Source organism: Pecten maximus, chromosome 8 (genome assembly GCF_902652985.1).
Source record: "Pecten maximus chromosome 8, xPecMax1.1, whole genome shotgun sequence".
Classification (NCBI taxonomy): domain Eukaryota; kingdom Metazoa; phylum Mollusca; class Bivalvia; order Pectinida; family Pectinidae; genus Pecten; species Pecten maximus.
The window spans coordinates 34787375-34803877 of NC_047022.1; the positions used below are offsets into that span (position 1 = coordinate 34787375).

General features: G+C 36.1%; 2 protein-coding genes across 2 annotated transcripts; one reads left to right on the plus strand and one right to left on the minus strand.

Moving 5' to 3' along the window:
• Nucleotides 1-79: 79 nt before the first annotated feature.
• LOC117333303 (fatty acid-binding protein, liver-like) lies at nt 80-7314 on the minus strand. Its single transcript, XM_033892538.1, has 4 exons — nt 7126-7314; nt 4122-4291; nt 2904-3020; nt 80-712 (listed from the first exon to the last, which is right to left on the minus strand). Exons 1-4 carry the CDS (start codon nt 7166-7168, stop codon nt 659-661), a joined length of 384 nt encoding a protein of 127 aa, XP_033748429.1. The 5' UTR covers nt 7169-7314; the 3' UTR covers nt 80-658.
• A 1907-nt stretch (nt 7315-9221) lies between these two features.
• On the plus strand, nt 9222-16169 carry LOC117333304 (fatty acid-binding protein 9-like). The gene is made up of 4 exons (XM_033892539.1): nt 9222-9389; nt 10776-10945; nt 12653-12769; nt 14471-16169. Exons 1-4 carry the CDS (start codon nt 9308-9310, stop codon nt 14528-14530), a joined length of 429 nt encoding a protein of 142 aa, XP_033748430.1. The 5' UTR covers nt 9222-9307; the 3' UTR covers nt 14531-16169.
• Nucleotides 16170-16503: the final 334 nt, after the last annotated feature.

Here is a 16503-nt window from a genome sequence, read left to right on the forward strand (position 1 = left end):
TCAATTGAAAAAGAAAAGGATAACAGAGGGTTCGATGATTAAGAAGGATGCGAGTTTTTACGCAAAAGATAGTCAAATGTTTTCAAGCAAATATCGTAAATTTTATTTAAGTTGGCAATATAATGATTTAAATTTAACATTTTACATATGTTGTATATATTTTATATATATAATCACTTATTGAAATAAACACTGCTTTTCTACAGATGAAATAAAGCGCAGTTTCAAGATTTGTGTGTTTACATTATTACATACATAACACAACTATGATAACTGCATTGTACATGTATTGATACAAAATCAGACTCTACAATCTGGAGTTCTCTGCAAACCGGTCAAATTATGCAGTACCGATGAAGTCCAATTTAGTCCACTGTTATTGATATAGAGTGAGAGGAAGGACTATATATCATATTCTGCCGTTATATGCTAAAATATCATTTCCACATAAACGAATATAATGCTATTCTGCTAATATTTCTTTGCTTGCTTGTTTTTTTCGCAGTTTTCTTTATTATATGTACGGGAATACAGGGACAAATAAGCACTATTTCAGAGATATCCTCATATACACCATCACCCTCCAATTTGGCAATAAAAGTGTGTGTAATGCGTCACTGAATTCCAACTGGTGTCTGCTATGCAGATGGTTTCTGTGTTACTCCAATCTCTTAAAGTATCTTTTACATACTACGTCACCGACACACATTGTCTGTAACAAAAAAGACAAAATACTGAGTACGATACTATGGGACAATTATTACCGAGTGACGTATTATATTGTATTGTATTACAGCCCGTAGATAATTTGAATCACAACACCAAATTAAAACAACGTCCACAGAAAATAAAACATCAAACGCAAATTAAAATGCTAAAATGTAAACTTTGGTTTGGTTTGGTTTATTTTGTTTAACGTCCTATTAACAGCTAAGGTCATTTAAGGACGGCCTCCCGTGCGTGCGACATGCATGCGTGTGGTGAGTGCGTATGTGTGTTTTGGGAGGCTGCGGTATGTTCGTGTTAAGTCTCCTTGTGATAGGCCGGAACTTTTGCCGATTTATAGTGCTACCTCACTGAAGCATACTGCCGAAGACACCCAGCAGCACACCCCACCCGGTCACATTATACTGACAACGGGCGAACCAGTCGTCCCACTCCTAATATGCTGAGCGCTAAGCAGGAGCAGCAACTACCATTTTTAAAGACTCTGGTATGTCTCGGCCAGGGGACAGAACCCAACGCCTTCCTCACAGGGGCGAACGCTCAACTAAAGGCCAAAAGTGAGGCATTGTCAAGGGAGACATTAGGAAGAAGAAAGTTGTTCAGAAAGAATAGAAAAGATAAGATCCCAAATTTAGTCGCCTCTTACGATCATGCAATGGCTAAAATGTAAACATATAACAATCACTGATATCAAGCGAACTGGTTGAAACGTACATTGTATTTTATTATATAGTTCTAGTGCACATAAATAATCAACTATAAACAATTGTATGGAATGAGCATTTCATAGACAAAAGTCTCGCGAGTCGGTTTGAAATCAGATTAACCTTCATGCTTCTCCAAACCTTAACTCTGTTTCATATTACAATATCAATATTTTTAATTTACTTTCTTTTTTCAAAAATAAAATCGTTGTTAACCTATTAATACTGTAATGCTATAGCATATAGCAGCAATAATGATTTATATCAAAGCATGAATAGAAACAGAAGAAATGCTATCTGACACTCATCTCCTCGCGTCAGGACGAAATCTGGAGTTAAACCAGCACTTGAAGCTTTAACGAGAATACAAAAAAGAGTCTGGTCGAGTATGATGGACATCTTATTTACAGTAACGGTCATCTTATTGATAACCCCAGCTGTTTGATATGCTTACTCATACAACAAGTGACAGATACAAACACATGTATCAATTTTCATAGCATTAATACTACAAATGAAGTCGGTAGATCGAAACGTCGTTTGGGTATTACGGAACTTGTTAAGGAGATGAGAAGGGACTTGTGTCATCTATGTCGTGATATACATGTGGCGCCCTCTGTAAATTGGGATGGTTTCTGTTATTTTAGCTGGAGGGGACATTTGAGAGCCCAAGTTCCAAACACCCTCTTCTTCTCACGCCACGAGTGGATAACAATACGTATCATGGCCGTGTTGATTGCCTCCGTATTGAATGTACCTTGCCCTGCAGGTCGGGCGTAAGAATTGTACCTGCTGCCCCATTGCATGATCGTAGGAGGCGACTTAATTTGGTATCTTATCTTTTCTCTTCTTTCTTTCAACTTTGTTCTTCCTAATGTCTCCCTCGACAATGCCTCACTTTTGGCCTTTAGTTGAGCGTTCGCCACTGTGAGGAAGGCTTTGGGTTCTGTCCCCTGGCCGAAACAAGTACCAGAGTCTTTAAAAATGGAAGTTGCTACTCCTGCTTAGCGCTGAGCATATTTGGAGTGGGACGACTGGTTGGCCCGTTGTCAGTATAATGTGACCGGGTGGGGTATGCTGCTGGGTGTCTTCGGCAGTATGCTTCAGTGAGATAGTACTATAAATCGGCAAAAGTTCCGGCCTTTCACAAGGAGACTTAACACGAACATACCGCAGCCTAACAAAACACATACGCACTCACCACACGCATGCATTTCGCACGCACGGGAGGCCGTCCTTAAATGACCTTAGCTGTAATAGGACGTTAAAAAAAATAAACTTAACCAAACCAAAATTGAATGTACCAAATAATTCTTCTATTGTTTATTGTTTCTATCATTATGCTTCAGTATATTAAAAACTCATCATCATATTGCATACTGCAGATGTATGTACTCTTCTACAAGATTTATCAAAATGTTTTTTTTTTTATTATTCTGGTGAATGTGAGAAAAAAGTCTTTAATGTATTTACCATAAGCATTTCTTCACCAACTTTCTCCCTGTATATTGTCGGGGCCTTCATTTTGGATCTGGAGTCTAATGGTGTTCCTGTCATCTTTAATTTACCATCTTCCCACGTGGCACATCCCTAGAAATAAGATTGCATAGTTACATCAAAGAGAATTGATTTTACTTTCTTTTCAATTATACAGAGTGATGATCAAGTCCATTGCTCCTACTCCAAAATATATCTAGCAAAGGTTGTTCTGAAAAATTTAATATTTGATACATTTTATCTTATCTTTTATTTCAATTCAACAGATTCAAGGGTCCAATTACAGAATTGATAACAAAAGTGTATAAAAATGTCACAGATAAATACATACAAACAATATTAGGAAAAGTGTGGCATGCATAAAGAAGCATAGTGAGTACATCTAAAATATATTGTCTTCATGAGGAGTTTAACAGAATTCCTATCAAAATACAATCAACTCAACGGGTTGTTGACAGATGGGTTGTTGTCTCTCAAAGCTCTTCCGGACATTAATCTACTAAATTGCAAAATCTTAGAACGAAGACATTTTATCAGATCTTAAAAACCAACCCTTTCTGCAAAAGAAGAAGTCAAACAGACCACGATTACATGTTGAAAGGAAACAAATGCCAAGGAAGATTAAAATGATTACATATAGCTTAACAAGAATGGCGATGGAAATGAAAAACTGCCTTCAAGCACAAAAGTCATTTCGACTGTTGGTGTTTGGTTTGGTTTGTTTTGTTTAACGTCCTATTAACAGCCAGGGTCATTTAAGGAGGTGCCAGGTTTTGGAGGTGGAGGAAAGCCGGAGTACCCGGAGAAAACCACCGGCCAATATATTCAGTACCTGGCAACTGCCCCACGTAGGTTTCGAACTCGCAACCCAGAGGTGGAGTGCAAGATAAAGTGTCGGTACACCTTAACCACTCGGCCACCGCGGCCCCCTGACTGTTGGTGTATAAATAATACGGTGAGCATATCCTAATGAAGTAGTCTAATGGTCCTTACCAGAGATATATATTTATAAATATTTACGGTAAAAAAAATCCAAGAATTTGCATACGTTTTGATACAACTTTTTAATATTATGAGAGAAAGACAAGTTTGTAAGACTCCTAGGTCTTAAAAACATGTGACCTTGTATAAAACCTCACCTCTCGTCAACAATTATGCTGTAATAGACTGCGTTTCTTTGAGAATCGTACTTACACGGAACATCTCGCCTTCCCTCTCCTTATCGAAGGGCTCGTCCAGTTTAAAGGAATCTTCCTCTCTCCTTACCGCTATATCTGTGATAATCTTAATTATTTCCCCTTCGACTGATATAGTCATCGTTGGTTTCGCTAGGGACGCTAACTTCCGTAACACCATGTTAACACCTGTGAATGAAAGTTGACAGGACAGCTTAATATGCCGTACTGCATAGCATAAATTGTGACTAGTTTATTTAGGAGAGGTTTTCATAGTTGCCGCTGCTGCTGCTGCTGCTTCATATTCACTTCATATTCACTATCATAAACTGTATTGTATAACCCACAGGGGCTTGGCACGATTTTCCAAATGATAGTCCATATATATATGTATATGCTTGGCACGATTTTCCAAATGATAGTCCATATATATATGTATATACTATATACATATGATATGATAGTCCATATATATATGTATATGCTTGGCACGATTTTCCAAATGATAGTCCATATATATATGTATATACTATATACATATATATATGGACTATCATTTGGAAAATCGTGCCAAGCCCCTGTGTATACTATATACATATATATATGGACTATCATTTGGAAAATCGTGCCAAGCCCCTGTGGTATAACCTTGAAATTACAATATACGGCCTACTTGATAATCTTACGCAGTGAACAGGGGTAGAGAAAAACAAGTTATTAGACTTATATCAATAGGTTCCATTGCCAAGTCTCTCAATTATGTGCTAAAAGGAGATTTGTTTTTCAATTTAATATCGATCACTTTATCACTTGGATACGTAACATAGGATGGTAATGTAATCAGAATAGTTCGTTTCACAGCTTCATACAAGTACATTAAATCAACCCCTTCATATACGTTCATCTTATTAACTCCTTCATACAAGTTCATATAATTAACCCATTCATACTAGTTCATCTAATCAACCCCTTCATACAAGTTCATCTAATTAACCCCTTCATACAAGTTTATCTAATTAACCCCTTCATACAAGTTCATATAATTAACCCCTTCATACATGTTCATATAATTAACCCCTTCATAGAAGAATATAATTAACCCCTTCATACAAGAATAGAATTAACCTCTTCAAACAAATACATATGATAAACCTACAAAAACGGTACGTTGTCATTTCATCTCTCTTCACATAGAACTATCTCATGTCATATACGACTTATAAAATACAAATAATATCATTAGGACAAAGCAGCGGCTAATTTAAAAAAAACAACAATTATTTTTTGGAAAAAAATAAACATAATCCCTTTTAAATGCACTATAGACTGTAAATTAAGATGGTTTCAATATAGAATAATACACAAGATTATAAGTACAAACAAATATCTACATATGATAAACATAAAGGACTCTCCATTATGTACTTTTTGTAACCGTCATACGGAAACTATAGTCCACATTTTTTGGGAATGTAGACTAGTAGCAATCTTCTGGGAAGATTTCAAAGTATGGCTATATGATAATACTTTAACTAATTTACAATTACATGTTACTGATGTAATCTTGGGAAAGTAACATAAAGATCAAGAAGTCAAATATCTCAATACGTTAGTATTAATAGCAAAATTCCATATTTATAAACAAAATATTAAAAATTGTCTCCCCTGTATTAATGGATTCATAAAAGAACTAGATATGTATCTAAAAACAGAGGAGGTAATTTACAAAAACAACATGGAGTATGATAGTTTTGTGAAAAAATGGTCCATATAAGTGAATAATTTTTCAGATCTTCTTCACACATATCATAACATGTACTTAAAAGTAAGTCAAAAGTTTTTCTTTTTTTGTACCTATATACGCAATATATTAAAATGAGTGAAAACGTGAGTGGAAGGTCGTTTGTTTGTTTGTCTCTGTATTCCAAAAAAACAGCCAATCCTTTTTTTTCTTCTCTCTATTGTACATCTTACTGCTGTAATGATATGTCTGTATTATTATACCATGTAATATATGTACCGGTATGTATACTATATGTAAAAGGATGAATAAAAAAGATTTCAAAACTGAAAAAAAAAACAATTATTTTTTCTAGTAGATAATTAAAAATAACGTATTGCTTCAGGCATTGAAATCGTCTAAAACGTCGTGCGAAGTATTTTATAACAGCTGGCTGTCGATTTTTATTTATGTTGAGTAAATATTAACACACCAACCAAACAAATCCTTGAATACCTATCAACGAGATAATTATATGCACACATCACCAGTGTACATATTGAACCTTCGACTGTCAGCTTTCGTCCTTGTATAAGTCCAATACACGTATACGAGTGTTTAAAGTGATACTGATTTGATTGGGACCTCATGTTCAGGTCATTATGTGGGACATCACACTTTTTGGCCGTATCTGATACCAATGCATCATTTAATACGACCACGGGATGTATACCTCATCCACGTTGTATCTGATGTAGGTAGGCGTATACATGTCTAATTAGTTCTGCGATTACAAACCAAAGTAGCTGTTCACGAGCTGCATTTTTGGATAACGTTGATTTGTTTTCTGTGATGAGAAATATAGAAGAGAAAAAATACCCATAATCTATGTATGAAGTCCCAGCACCAAGCATGTAATTATTAAAGTTAAAACCGGCAAGATAGATTAAACAGATTTAAGATGATTAACTTTTCTTTCGTGGTATTTAAAAGTATGGCTATGGAAACAAAGTCAAATATGCATACAAACATAACCAGAAACCTAATCAATGAAAACACTTTCTTGATTATTCAGCATCAGTAAGCTTTTTGACATTGTGTATATTTCAGCGTTGTAAGTACATATAACAACTTTGCACAACATTAGTATTTTTGTGACTCCTAACTTGTATTGTACGATATATAGACGATAGTTATCTATATAACCAGTGTTCATGTTATAATACATGGCAGAGGCATTGCAAAAAAAAAGTTGACGTCTTATTTGTTTTAAAGTGTATTAATAAATTTAGGCAAAACATACCAACTTCTTTTAAAAATTCGTCAAATTTCTCGCTTCTGTCCATTTTCCATTTCCCGACCAAGGGTTTCCTTAATATCGTCCAGAGCCATTGTAAAGATGTAGTAGCCTGTTAAGTGAGCAGTCCGCGCGACAGCCTAGATTATCACCCTAGGTCTCGTGTGTGTTGGTCATGTTTAACGTTTCGTTAAATGATCCTCTTAACAATAGCATGATAGGGTCTACAAACTAAGATGGATGACAAGAATCTGACGAAATGATATGTACCAGCTTTTTGTACCATGGTACGTACCCCTTCTTTTGGTACACAAAGATATGAAAACTCACTTCTTTGTGTACCATCACCATCGTTAGTACAAAACGATGTAAAAGCAGAAGTGAAATAAACCCTTTGATTTTGAGTTCTGTCTCTACCAAATAATGGCCGAAAACAGCCATGGTACAGAAACACGTAGGAATTCGGCGAAAAGGTATCGCGCTCCTCACATGCTACGAAATTATTGATTTTTCTCGAATCTTTGTGTGCCATCAATAATGCAATTATCTGTTGTAAAATAGATGTGATTTCTTTTTATCTTTTTATTACATATTTAAAAGTGTACCGGGAACAAACAGATATGAAAGTTGATGTATTATTTTCAGTCTCTTGTCGGCCATCATAGAAAAAACACCTCTGTACATTTAAATATTCTATAACACTGCCAAACGAGGATAAATAGATATTGAATTAGCCTCGCATTGTTTAGATTGACAGAAGTGGTACACAATGGCTTGATTCCTGTGTCGATGGCAATCCTTATGCCGGACCTGTAAATAACAAATAAAACAGTTTTAAACATTTACTCTAAGCTTGTTAAGTTATTCAAACAAACAATACATGGAATAGTGAATTCACTAATGTAATAAAAGACGTCGAATCTTTGTGGGAAGGTGTTATTTTATACTACTTAATGTCATGATGCAACATTGGGATCTCGTGACTACTGATTTACCGCGCTTTCCCGTGTACTCCGGTTTAGACCCCTGTCGCGTTTGCATCTGGACCAAAAGGTGTGATTAATATATCTGGTTTTACAATTGTTGTTAAACATAGTTTTTATCATTATAATCATAATTGTAAATTGTTGTTTAACGTCGAAAGACCAAGACCCTAATTAGTATAATAAATGGTGACAAACGGTTTTAGCAGTAACTTTCTTTGACAATGAGGGAATACTTTATTATATCAATTTCAGCATTAATATCACTAATTTAAACCGCTCTTCTGGAACGTGATCTGGTTCTATACATGGTGATTTGATATAAGTCATTAGTACACATAGTGTGAAAGTTGAGAATATGATTATATCGCTTCAATAACTCCGGATGATGTTAATGTCCCTTAAGCCAGGTAGTAGAGTGTGAAATATAAAAGGTCGCTAATTTGTGACTGTCCAGTCCATTACAAGTTGAAAAGTGAATGTTACAGACGGGGTATTAGATATCTGAGTAAAACAATCTAGGGTATGGCTATTTTTAGGGATGAAGTTTGAGAAGGCACGTTGTAAGAGGAAAGAATGGGTCATCTCATTTGATCTGATTGAGGACGTTTTCGTTTTACCCAGTAGGTAAGGCATCCCCTAGTGCGTCATTTCTCACTCGAGGGAGTTACAGAATAATTGGTCTTTTGATTCTCCAATCTATTACAGAAACAAATGTGTCAGTGGGATGTTTGGAAATACATGGTTATTCGAAATAGATGTATTAATGAAGCACATTGGATGGAGAGCCTTTTAAAACTAAAGAATAAGACCGAGCATTCCGGAATGCTAAGCGTCTTCTGCTTCATCGACGACACCCGCCATACAAATCTAGGTCACGACGACACCCGCCATACAAATATAGGTCAAATCAAGGTTAAGTCACCATCTCAAAAAGTGATCTAAGTTGTTGCCATCGGCCCAAAGATAGATAATATATGTATATAGGCCGTATACATGCAATATTTTTGTCCGTTGTTGACATTCTTCATATAGATATATATGTCTGAAATCCGTATTAAATCGATCGTATCTCACTGCTGAAAGATAACATACGCCTCTGCTAAAGACAGGGGTTAACATTCTGTGCAGCGACTGAGCTGGTCGGAGTGAATTAACGCATAATACATTGTAGATAGCCTCGGACACCCATCGCTCGTGATACAATGGAGGAAATCAAAGAGAAGTTTGTTGGAACATGGAAGATGGTCAGAAGTGAAAACTTCGAGGAATTCCTTGCGGAAGTCGGTAGGTGAGATGATCGGGATGTGATGAATATGTGTAGAAAACCTATAACAGGGGAAGATGTTTTCCTGTTGGTACGGTTACTGTCAATCTTACATACATAGATGTGTATACGATCTAGTGTGTGACTACGTACACTAACTATATCGGGTTTATATGTATATAAACATGTCTAATGTGGCTAACGTATGTGTATATCAGCAGCTTTATTCGGCCAATACATTGTACGTTTGACCGAGTTTAAACAAACATCACAGAGACGGTAGTTAGCTATTCATTTCCGTTTCATCATTCATTTCCTATCTCAAAATATCCTTCTTAGATTGATGACATTCTCGAAGACTAATTGGGACAATCTCTCAAACATTTTCTCCATGGACGACTTGCTGGTTTCGCAAACAAGAAAATCATCCAATAAACTGCATATATATAATGATTTCAATTATCATTTTGGTGATATATCCATTCCTTGATAATAATATCCCTCCATCGAACACATCACCAACTGTGATTACGATAGAACCATTAAAAAGAATTGAACTATTATGCTATCTAACACATTTTGTTACTAAGACTGCATTCGTATACAAAACAGCTTTTAATCCAAAATATGTTTCTACAAATACATTGATTGACAATTCAATTTTTCATTACCTAAAGCTTTATGTCCTAAATCAACACGTGTCATCGTAAATTCCGAAACTATTTACTTCGTGGTCTTATATGAATGGTATTAATCCCGTTTTCCCGATCGATAGCTTAATAAAGGAATTTTCGCTGCAATTTCTTTACTGCTTAAAAGGAGTCAATTTCTTTAAAGAAAGACCGTCCAGTGTGTTGTACAAATCTAGGATGTATTTGTGTGGAGATCGATATAATAGTTCAAGGTAAAGTAAGGGGTCCGCGGCTGTTACATACATTCTTCATCTAATCCATAACGTTCATACAAAACCGTGGCTGTCTGACTAACGTGAAGTATATCAATTCTAATGCGATGATTTTGTGACCAATAAAAACTATATAGCAATATAGTAATACTGCAATAAAATGTCTTACTTCAAGACGAGAATATGTTTTTAATTGTGACAGTTTGTCTTTTATGTTCGCTTTTGTCTTTTCTCGATAAGAATTATATTTGCCTTTATATGACAAATGTGTACATTAATTTCTTTTTTTAATTCTTTTTTGTTGGACGTTACCCGTCAATGAAATATTACCACAAGAATATATGGTACTCTGATATGCCACACTGTCCAATATATTTTGCAGTTCTGAATATCAAACATTTCAGCAGTCGCTTAAAACCGTTGATCTTTGGACATTACAACTATACTGGCTAATGGGTAAATATTCTATATTTTGGATTTAATTTTTATGATATATTTTTAGGAGTGAATTTCTTGATTCGGAAGATGGCAGCATTAGCGAAGCCTACAACTATTATTTCTGTGGATGAAGAGACAATCACCATAGAACAGAAAACTGGGATACGAGACAAAGTGGAAAATTTCAAATTAAATGAGGAATTTGAAAAAGAGATGGAAGGCACAAAAATGAAGGTATTTTAACGTGATCTGGTATTTGATAATTACCATCGTGTAACCTTGTCTGAGGTGACATGTTCCCGTCTATAGTGTCTATTATTACTAGGTTTGAATATTGCGAAATACTTAGTGTTTAATAATCCTATTTATCCCTATGTCCAAAGTCAAGGTGGTAATTTAAAACGTATATGCCAGTTAATCGTTAGGCTGGTTTTCCCGGCTTTTAATCTGACTTCAGGTCCACTACAAATCTATAACGGACATACATTTGAATAGCACATCTAAATAAATATCCAGTAATAGATAAGTAAATGACGAATATTAATGTAAAACTATCATATCGGACCAGGAGGGAGTTTGGGGAAACCAATTATATATAAAGGGGGGGGGGGGGGGGGGGGGGGGGGGGGGGGGGGGGGGGGATTTAAAATAGAAAATAGAGGAAATTGAATAGTTTCACTTACATTTCATGAGTATGACAGAATATCGATATCAGTGCTAACACTGATATAGTAGTGGATTTAGATGGTACATCTATATTACATTTCCCAGTGAGTGACTGTGTATAAGGACGGTAAGATCGAGTACGTATATATTACATTTCCCAGTGTGTGACTGTGTATGAGGACGGTAAGATCGAGTACATCTATATTACATTTCCCAGTGTGTGACTGTGTATGAGAACGGTAAGATCGAGTACATCTATATTACATTTCCCAGTGTGTGACTGTGTATGAGGACGGTAAGATCGAGTACGTATATATTATATTTCCGAGTGTGTGGCTGTGTATGAGGACGATAAGATCGAGTACACCCCGGTAATGAGCTACACTTATCCTTATCTATATATTACATTTCCCAGTGTGTGGCTGTGTATGAGGACGGTAAGATCGAGTACACCCCTGTAATGAGCTACTTATCTTGATCTATATATTACATTTCCCAGTGTGTGGCTGTGTATGAGGACGGTAAGATCGAGTACACCTCTGTAATGAGCTACTTAACTTGATCTATATATTACATTTCCCAGTGTGTGGCTGTGTATGAGGACGGTAAGATCGAGTACACCTCTGTAATGAGCTACTTATCATGATCTATATATTACATTTCCCAGTGTGTGGCTGTGTATGAGGACGGTAAGATCGAGTACACCCCTGTAATGAGCTACTTATCTTGATCTATATATTACATTTCCCAGTGTGTGGCTGTGTATGAGGACGGTAAGATCGAGTACACCTCTGTAATGAGCTACTTATCTTGATCTATATATTATATTTCCCAGTGTGTGGCTGTGTATGAGGACGGTAAGATCGAGTACACCCCTGTAATGAGCTACTTTATTACATTTCCCAGTGTGTGGCTGTGTATGAGGACGGTAAGATCGAGTACACCTCTGTAATGAGCTACTTATCTATATATTACATTTCCCAGTGTGTGACTGTGTATGAGGACAGTAAAATCGCGTACACCTCTGTAATGAGCTACTTTATTACATTTCCCAGTGTGTGGCTGTGTATGAGGACGGTAAGATCGAGTACACCCCTGTAATGAGCTACTTTATTACATTTCCCAGTGTGTGGCTGTGTATGAGGACGGTAAGATCGAGTACACCCCTGTAATGAGCTACTTTATTACATTTCCCAGTGTGTGGCTGTGTACGAGGACGGTAAGATCGAGTACACCTCTGTAATGAGCTACTTATCTATATATTACATTTCCCAGTGTGTGGCTGTGTATGAGGACGGTAAGATCAAGTACACCAACACCCCCGTAGATCCAGATTCTACCGTAAAACCTCAGACAGTCTACAGGGGGCGTTTTGGAGAGGAGCTATTGGTAGTAAGTTGTTACCTGTGTAATATACATAGAAAGTTGGTTTTATTATTATTTATTCGTCTCATTGGGATGAATCTGCGATGTTTACAAAAGAGTACAAATCATTGGTAAATATCCTGAAAAGACTTGAGCATATGTAAGGTCACCCTGTACTTTCCCCCACTTTTACAGTTATATATAGCATTACAACAGAGCCTATTTTGATAGTACATTTGTTAGTTATATACTTACATAACGCTCTACTCGAAATCTCACGAAACAGTTTTAAATTCTGTCGTAAGAATTAACAAATCTCGACAACTTCCGATCTGCTAGTGTTTTCGACCAACCGACAACAACTGAAAAGTAACCATAACAGTTAGCCCCACTCCATTCACAAAGCATTCGTTCGTTTAGATCTGAGTAAGAAGTCGATATGATAGTGTTGTTTTAAAGCCACATACTCCCGAAGAAACATATATATCAGTGTTTACATTTTGAGGTTTTTACAGTTTTCGGACTTGATACATACCTAACAGATTATCGTGAATCAGAAACTGAAAGAAAATGTGTATTTATGAAAGTATACGGGGAATCCCCCAAAATAATAACTGTGGCTGCCGGACCAAGTTTCTCTGAAAATTAGTCCCACAATACAACGCCGGTCTTTACAGTCTATACAAAATGGCGGAACGCCGAAAGCGTGGATCTGGGAAAACGCAGACAGATTCTGCCAAAAAAAGACTCGAAAGTGAGTGGAATCGGCAAAACCCGAGTATTTCCTTAGGAAAGGAAATGATTCGTTAGAATTTAGCGAGAAAAGAAAAGGAAATAGACTTGAATTCCGATTTTGCCGGACGTCTATTGGATTGCTGGTTAGCTTTTAAACATTGTCAATTCACCGATCTAAAATTTTATCGATGTTTTGTTGTATGCATATTGCTACATTTAAAAATTAAGTATTTAAATGTAAACTATATATATATGTTTGTTTATTTTATTCAGTTATTACGCGAATATTCTGTTAATATGTTTAAATGAAAGCATTATTAGGCAAAGTTCACGTATGCTCGATATGTAAACAACGGCCATGTGTGTAGTTTATGTGCAGCGCACGTTGTTATAGCCTCGTTCTCGGCTCCGTGACAAATCTCGCGATAAATATAAATGCGGCGAGTTATTTTTTATACACTGATGTCTCGAGGACTCCCCCGGTCAAGCGTCCAGGCCAGTGGTCATTTTAATGTTAGGAGAGCGTGAATGAGCATCTTGGATTGCCATTAATACATGTGTGCAACTAGAATTTAAGGTTGTTTGGGAGTATGTGGCTTTAAACTCCGCATTGATGAGTATATACTTAAGCTTATGTTTCGTGTTATATAACTGGCGAATTTATTTATTTAACGGGTTTTACGTCCGCTATTACGGCCTTGCGGCCTTTCAGCTGACGCGCCTGACTAATGTCCTTGTCCGTGATTATTTTACTTAAGTACGGTAAATATCTTAATGCTCGTCCTTTCGTCTTTTGGCGAAATTAAAATTTTGCTAAAGCACGAGAATGAAGATATTTAATTTTTGTCTTTTCGGGGCAACACTCGAAAGGACGAAATGGCTCAAATCAGGCACCGTACTTAACAGAATACAAGTTTATGCATACCGTCAAATGTACTAGTAACTGTTTCTTTAGTTACGTGTTTTCATGATATTTTTTCATTTTCATTTCAGCAAATTGAATGCGGAAAAGTGGTGTGCAAACGTTATTTCGAGCGAGTTACCACTGCGTGAGATGAAAATTCTGTTGTTCAATTGTTGTAGAAATTGTACGCATAATAAAATCAGATTTTATGTGTTTATGTAATTTGCGAAAAGAGAATTGCGCATTGTAATGATTATTAATGTACTTATCATTGTGAAGGTAGTATATACCAAACACTTCCATTGGAGTTTCCATTTTAGCAGCTTTTGGTTTTGGGATTATTTTTACGAACTTGATATCAAAATAATACGCGTGGGGGATTTTCGCGATCAAAAGGATGCATGCATTCTATCTTACATCATATGTCAGCTATGTACTCTATTCTGTCATACTTATTTCACCTGTAACATGTAGTTAAAAACTGTTTCCATTTAACAAACTTTTTTGCGTAATGGATTCGGCATCAGGCAAACATCTCCAAACAGTTCCAGTATTGTATAGTTAATTAAACAAAATATACAAAAAAGAATTATATTCCCTGAATGTTCTTAAAAATAGCTGCTATGTTCTACATATAGGAATATCAAATATCAAGTGAATATCTAGTCATCTTTAGTTGACATCTAGTCATCCTCAATGGATATCTAGTCATCCTTAGTAAATATATCGCCATCCTCAAGTGGATATATATTCATCCTTAGTGAATATATCGCCATCCTCAATGGATATCTAGTCATCCTTAGTGAATATCTCGCTATCCTAAGTGGATATATAGTCATCCTTAGTAAATATATCGCCATCCTAAGTGGATATCTAGTCATCCTTAGTAAATATATCGCCATCCTAAGTGGATATCTAGTCATCCTTAGTAAATATCTCGCCATCCTTAGTGGATATCTATTCATCCTTAGTAAATATCTCGCTATCCTAAGTGGATATCTAGTCATCCTTAGTAAATATATCGCCATCCTAAGTGGATATCTAGTCATCCTTAGTGAATATCTCACCATCCTTAGTGGATATCTAGTCATCCTTAGTGAATATCTTTTGTTTACAGGAACATAGAAAATGGATGTACAACATATATTAAGCATTGTTGAGAAGACAGTATCATCAGAAAGAGATTACAAATAGGTTCCTTATATAGTTTAGTATCGGAGGTGCAACTGTTATAACGATACCTTACTGCCGTACACATTGTAAATATAGTTAATGTCTTAAATGTATCATACAAATTACACAAATGGCAGTACCTTTAAGTATGAAATTATTAATTGTAAGGGAAGATCATAGACGATGCCCAACCTATCTTTCTAATACCAAGGGCCCCAATCGTGCTGAATGTATCTTTCAGTTACATTTCACAATTACCGTTGTCGTAACTATTCCGAAACGTTACAATCATTAAAGCATCTTTCCATCGTTTAACTTTAAATATTTGATGTTGTTTCGTTTCTGCCTATTTTTTACTCATTATGTTAGGCCCTAATGACTTTAATAATGTAGATGTACCGTTAAGAATTCATAGCTAACTAACTAACTTTCAAGCATTCATAAACTATCTAGTAAAATTCATATAAGAAAAACCTCATATTCAGACAATGTATCACTGTTTTGGAGAGACGGAGGAATTGAAGGGTCGATAGGACTGCATCTGAAATGTTTTAGCATTGTTTTGATAACTAGCTTGATGTAATTACAAAGAATAATAAATCACACAAATAAATATTACTCGTTGCTGCTATGTTCTCCAATCTCAAACGTTTGAAAGTTTGCTGGATTTTTTTTGCCCTGTGAACAGCCAGGGTCATTTTGAGGCAGGGCCTCCTGGTCGTAGTTTGCAACTACGTTACTGAACAACATACGGGAGGTCCGTCGCATCCCACGAGAGCAGTTATAGTAAAGTGTCTATCCCAAGGACACAACCACGATGCTCAGCTTCTCTAGAAACACAAACCGACAAATTGACAAGGGTAGGGAGTGTCGAATCACGCACCTCGGATCTTCATATGAGGTTACATGGCCGGCGCTCTGACCGATCCAGATATCGTAGCTCCTAAAT

What these genes read in the sequence shown, in the direction of transcription:
- LOC117333303 (XM_033892538.1), bottom strand. Translation starts at nt 7,168, where the DNA reads ATGGACAGAAGCGAGAAATTTGACGAATTTTTAAAAGAAGTTG. An exon ending in CGAATTTTTAAAAGAAGTTG is followed by an intron (nt 4,292 to 7,125) that starts GTATGTTTTGCC and finishes TTTCATTCACAG; the next exon opens with GTGTTAACATGGTGTTACGG. An exon ending in GGGAAGGCGAGATGTTCCGT is followed by an intron (nt 3,021 to 4,121) that starts GTAAGTACGATT and finishes TCTTATTTCTAG; the next exon opens with GGATGTGCCACGTGGGAAGA.
- LOC117333304 (XM_033892539.1), top strand. Translation starts at nt 9,308, where the DNA reads ATGGAGGAAATCAAAGAGAAGTTTGTTGGAACATGGAAGATGGTCAGA. An exon ending in GGAATTCCTTGCGGAAGTCG is followed by an intron (nt 9,390 to 10,775) that starts GTAGGTGAGATG and finishes ATATATTTTTAG; the next exon opens with GAGTGAATTTCTTGATTCGG. An exon ending in TGGAAGGCACAAAAATGAAG is followed by an intron (nt 10,946 to 12,652) that starts GTATTTTAACGT and finishes TACATTTCCCAG; the next exon opens with TGTGTGGCTGTGTATGAGGA.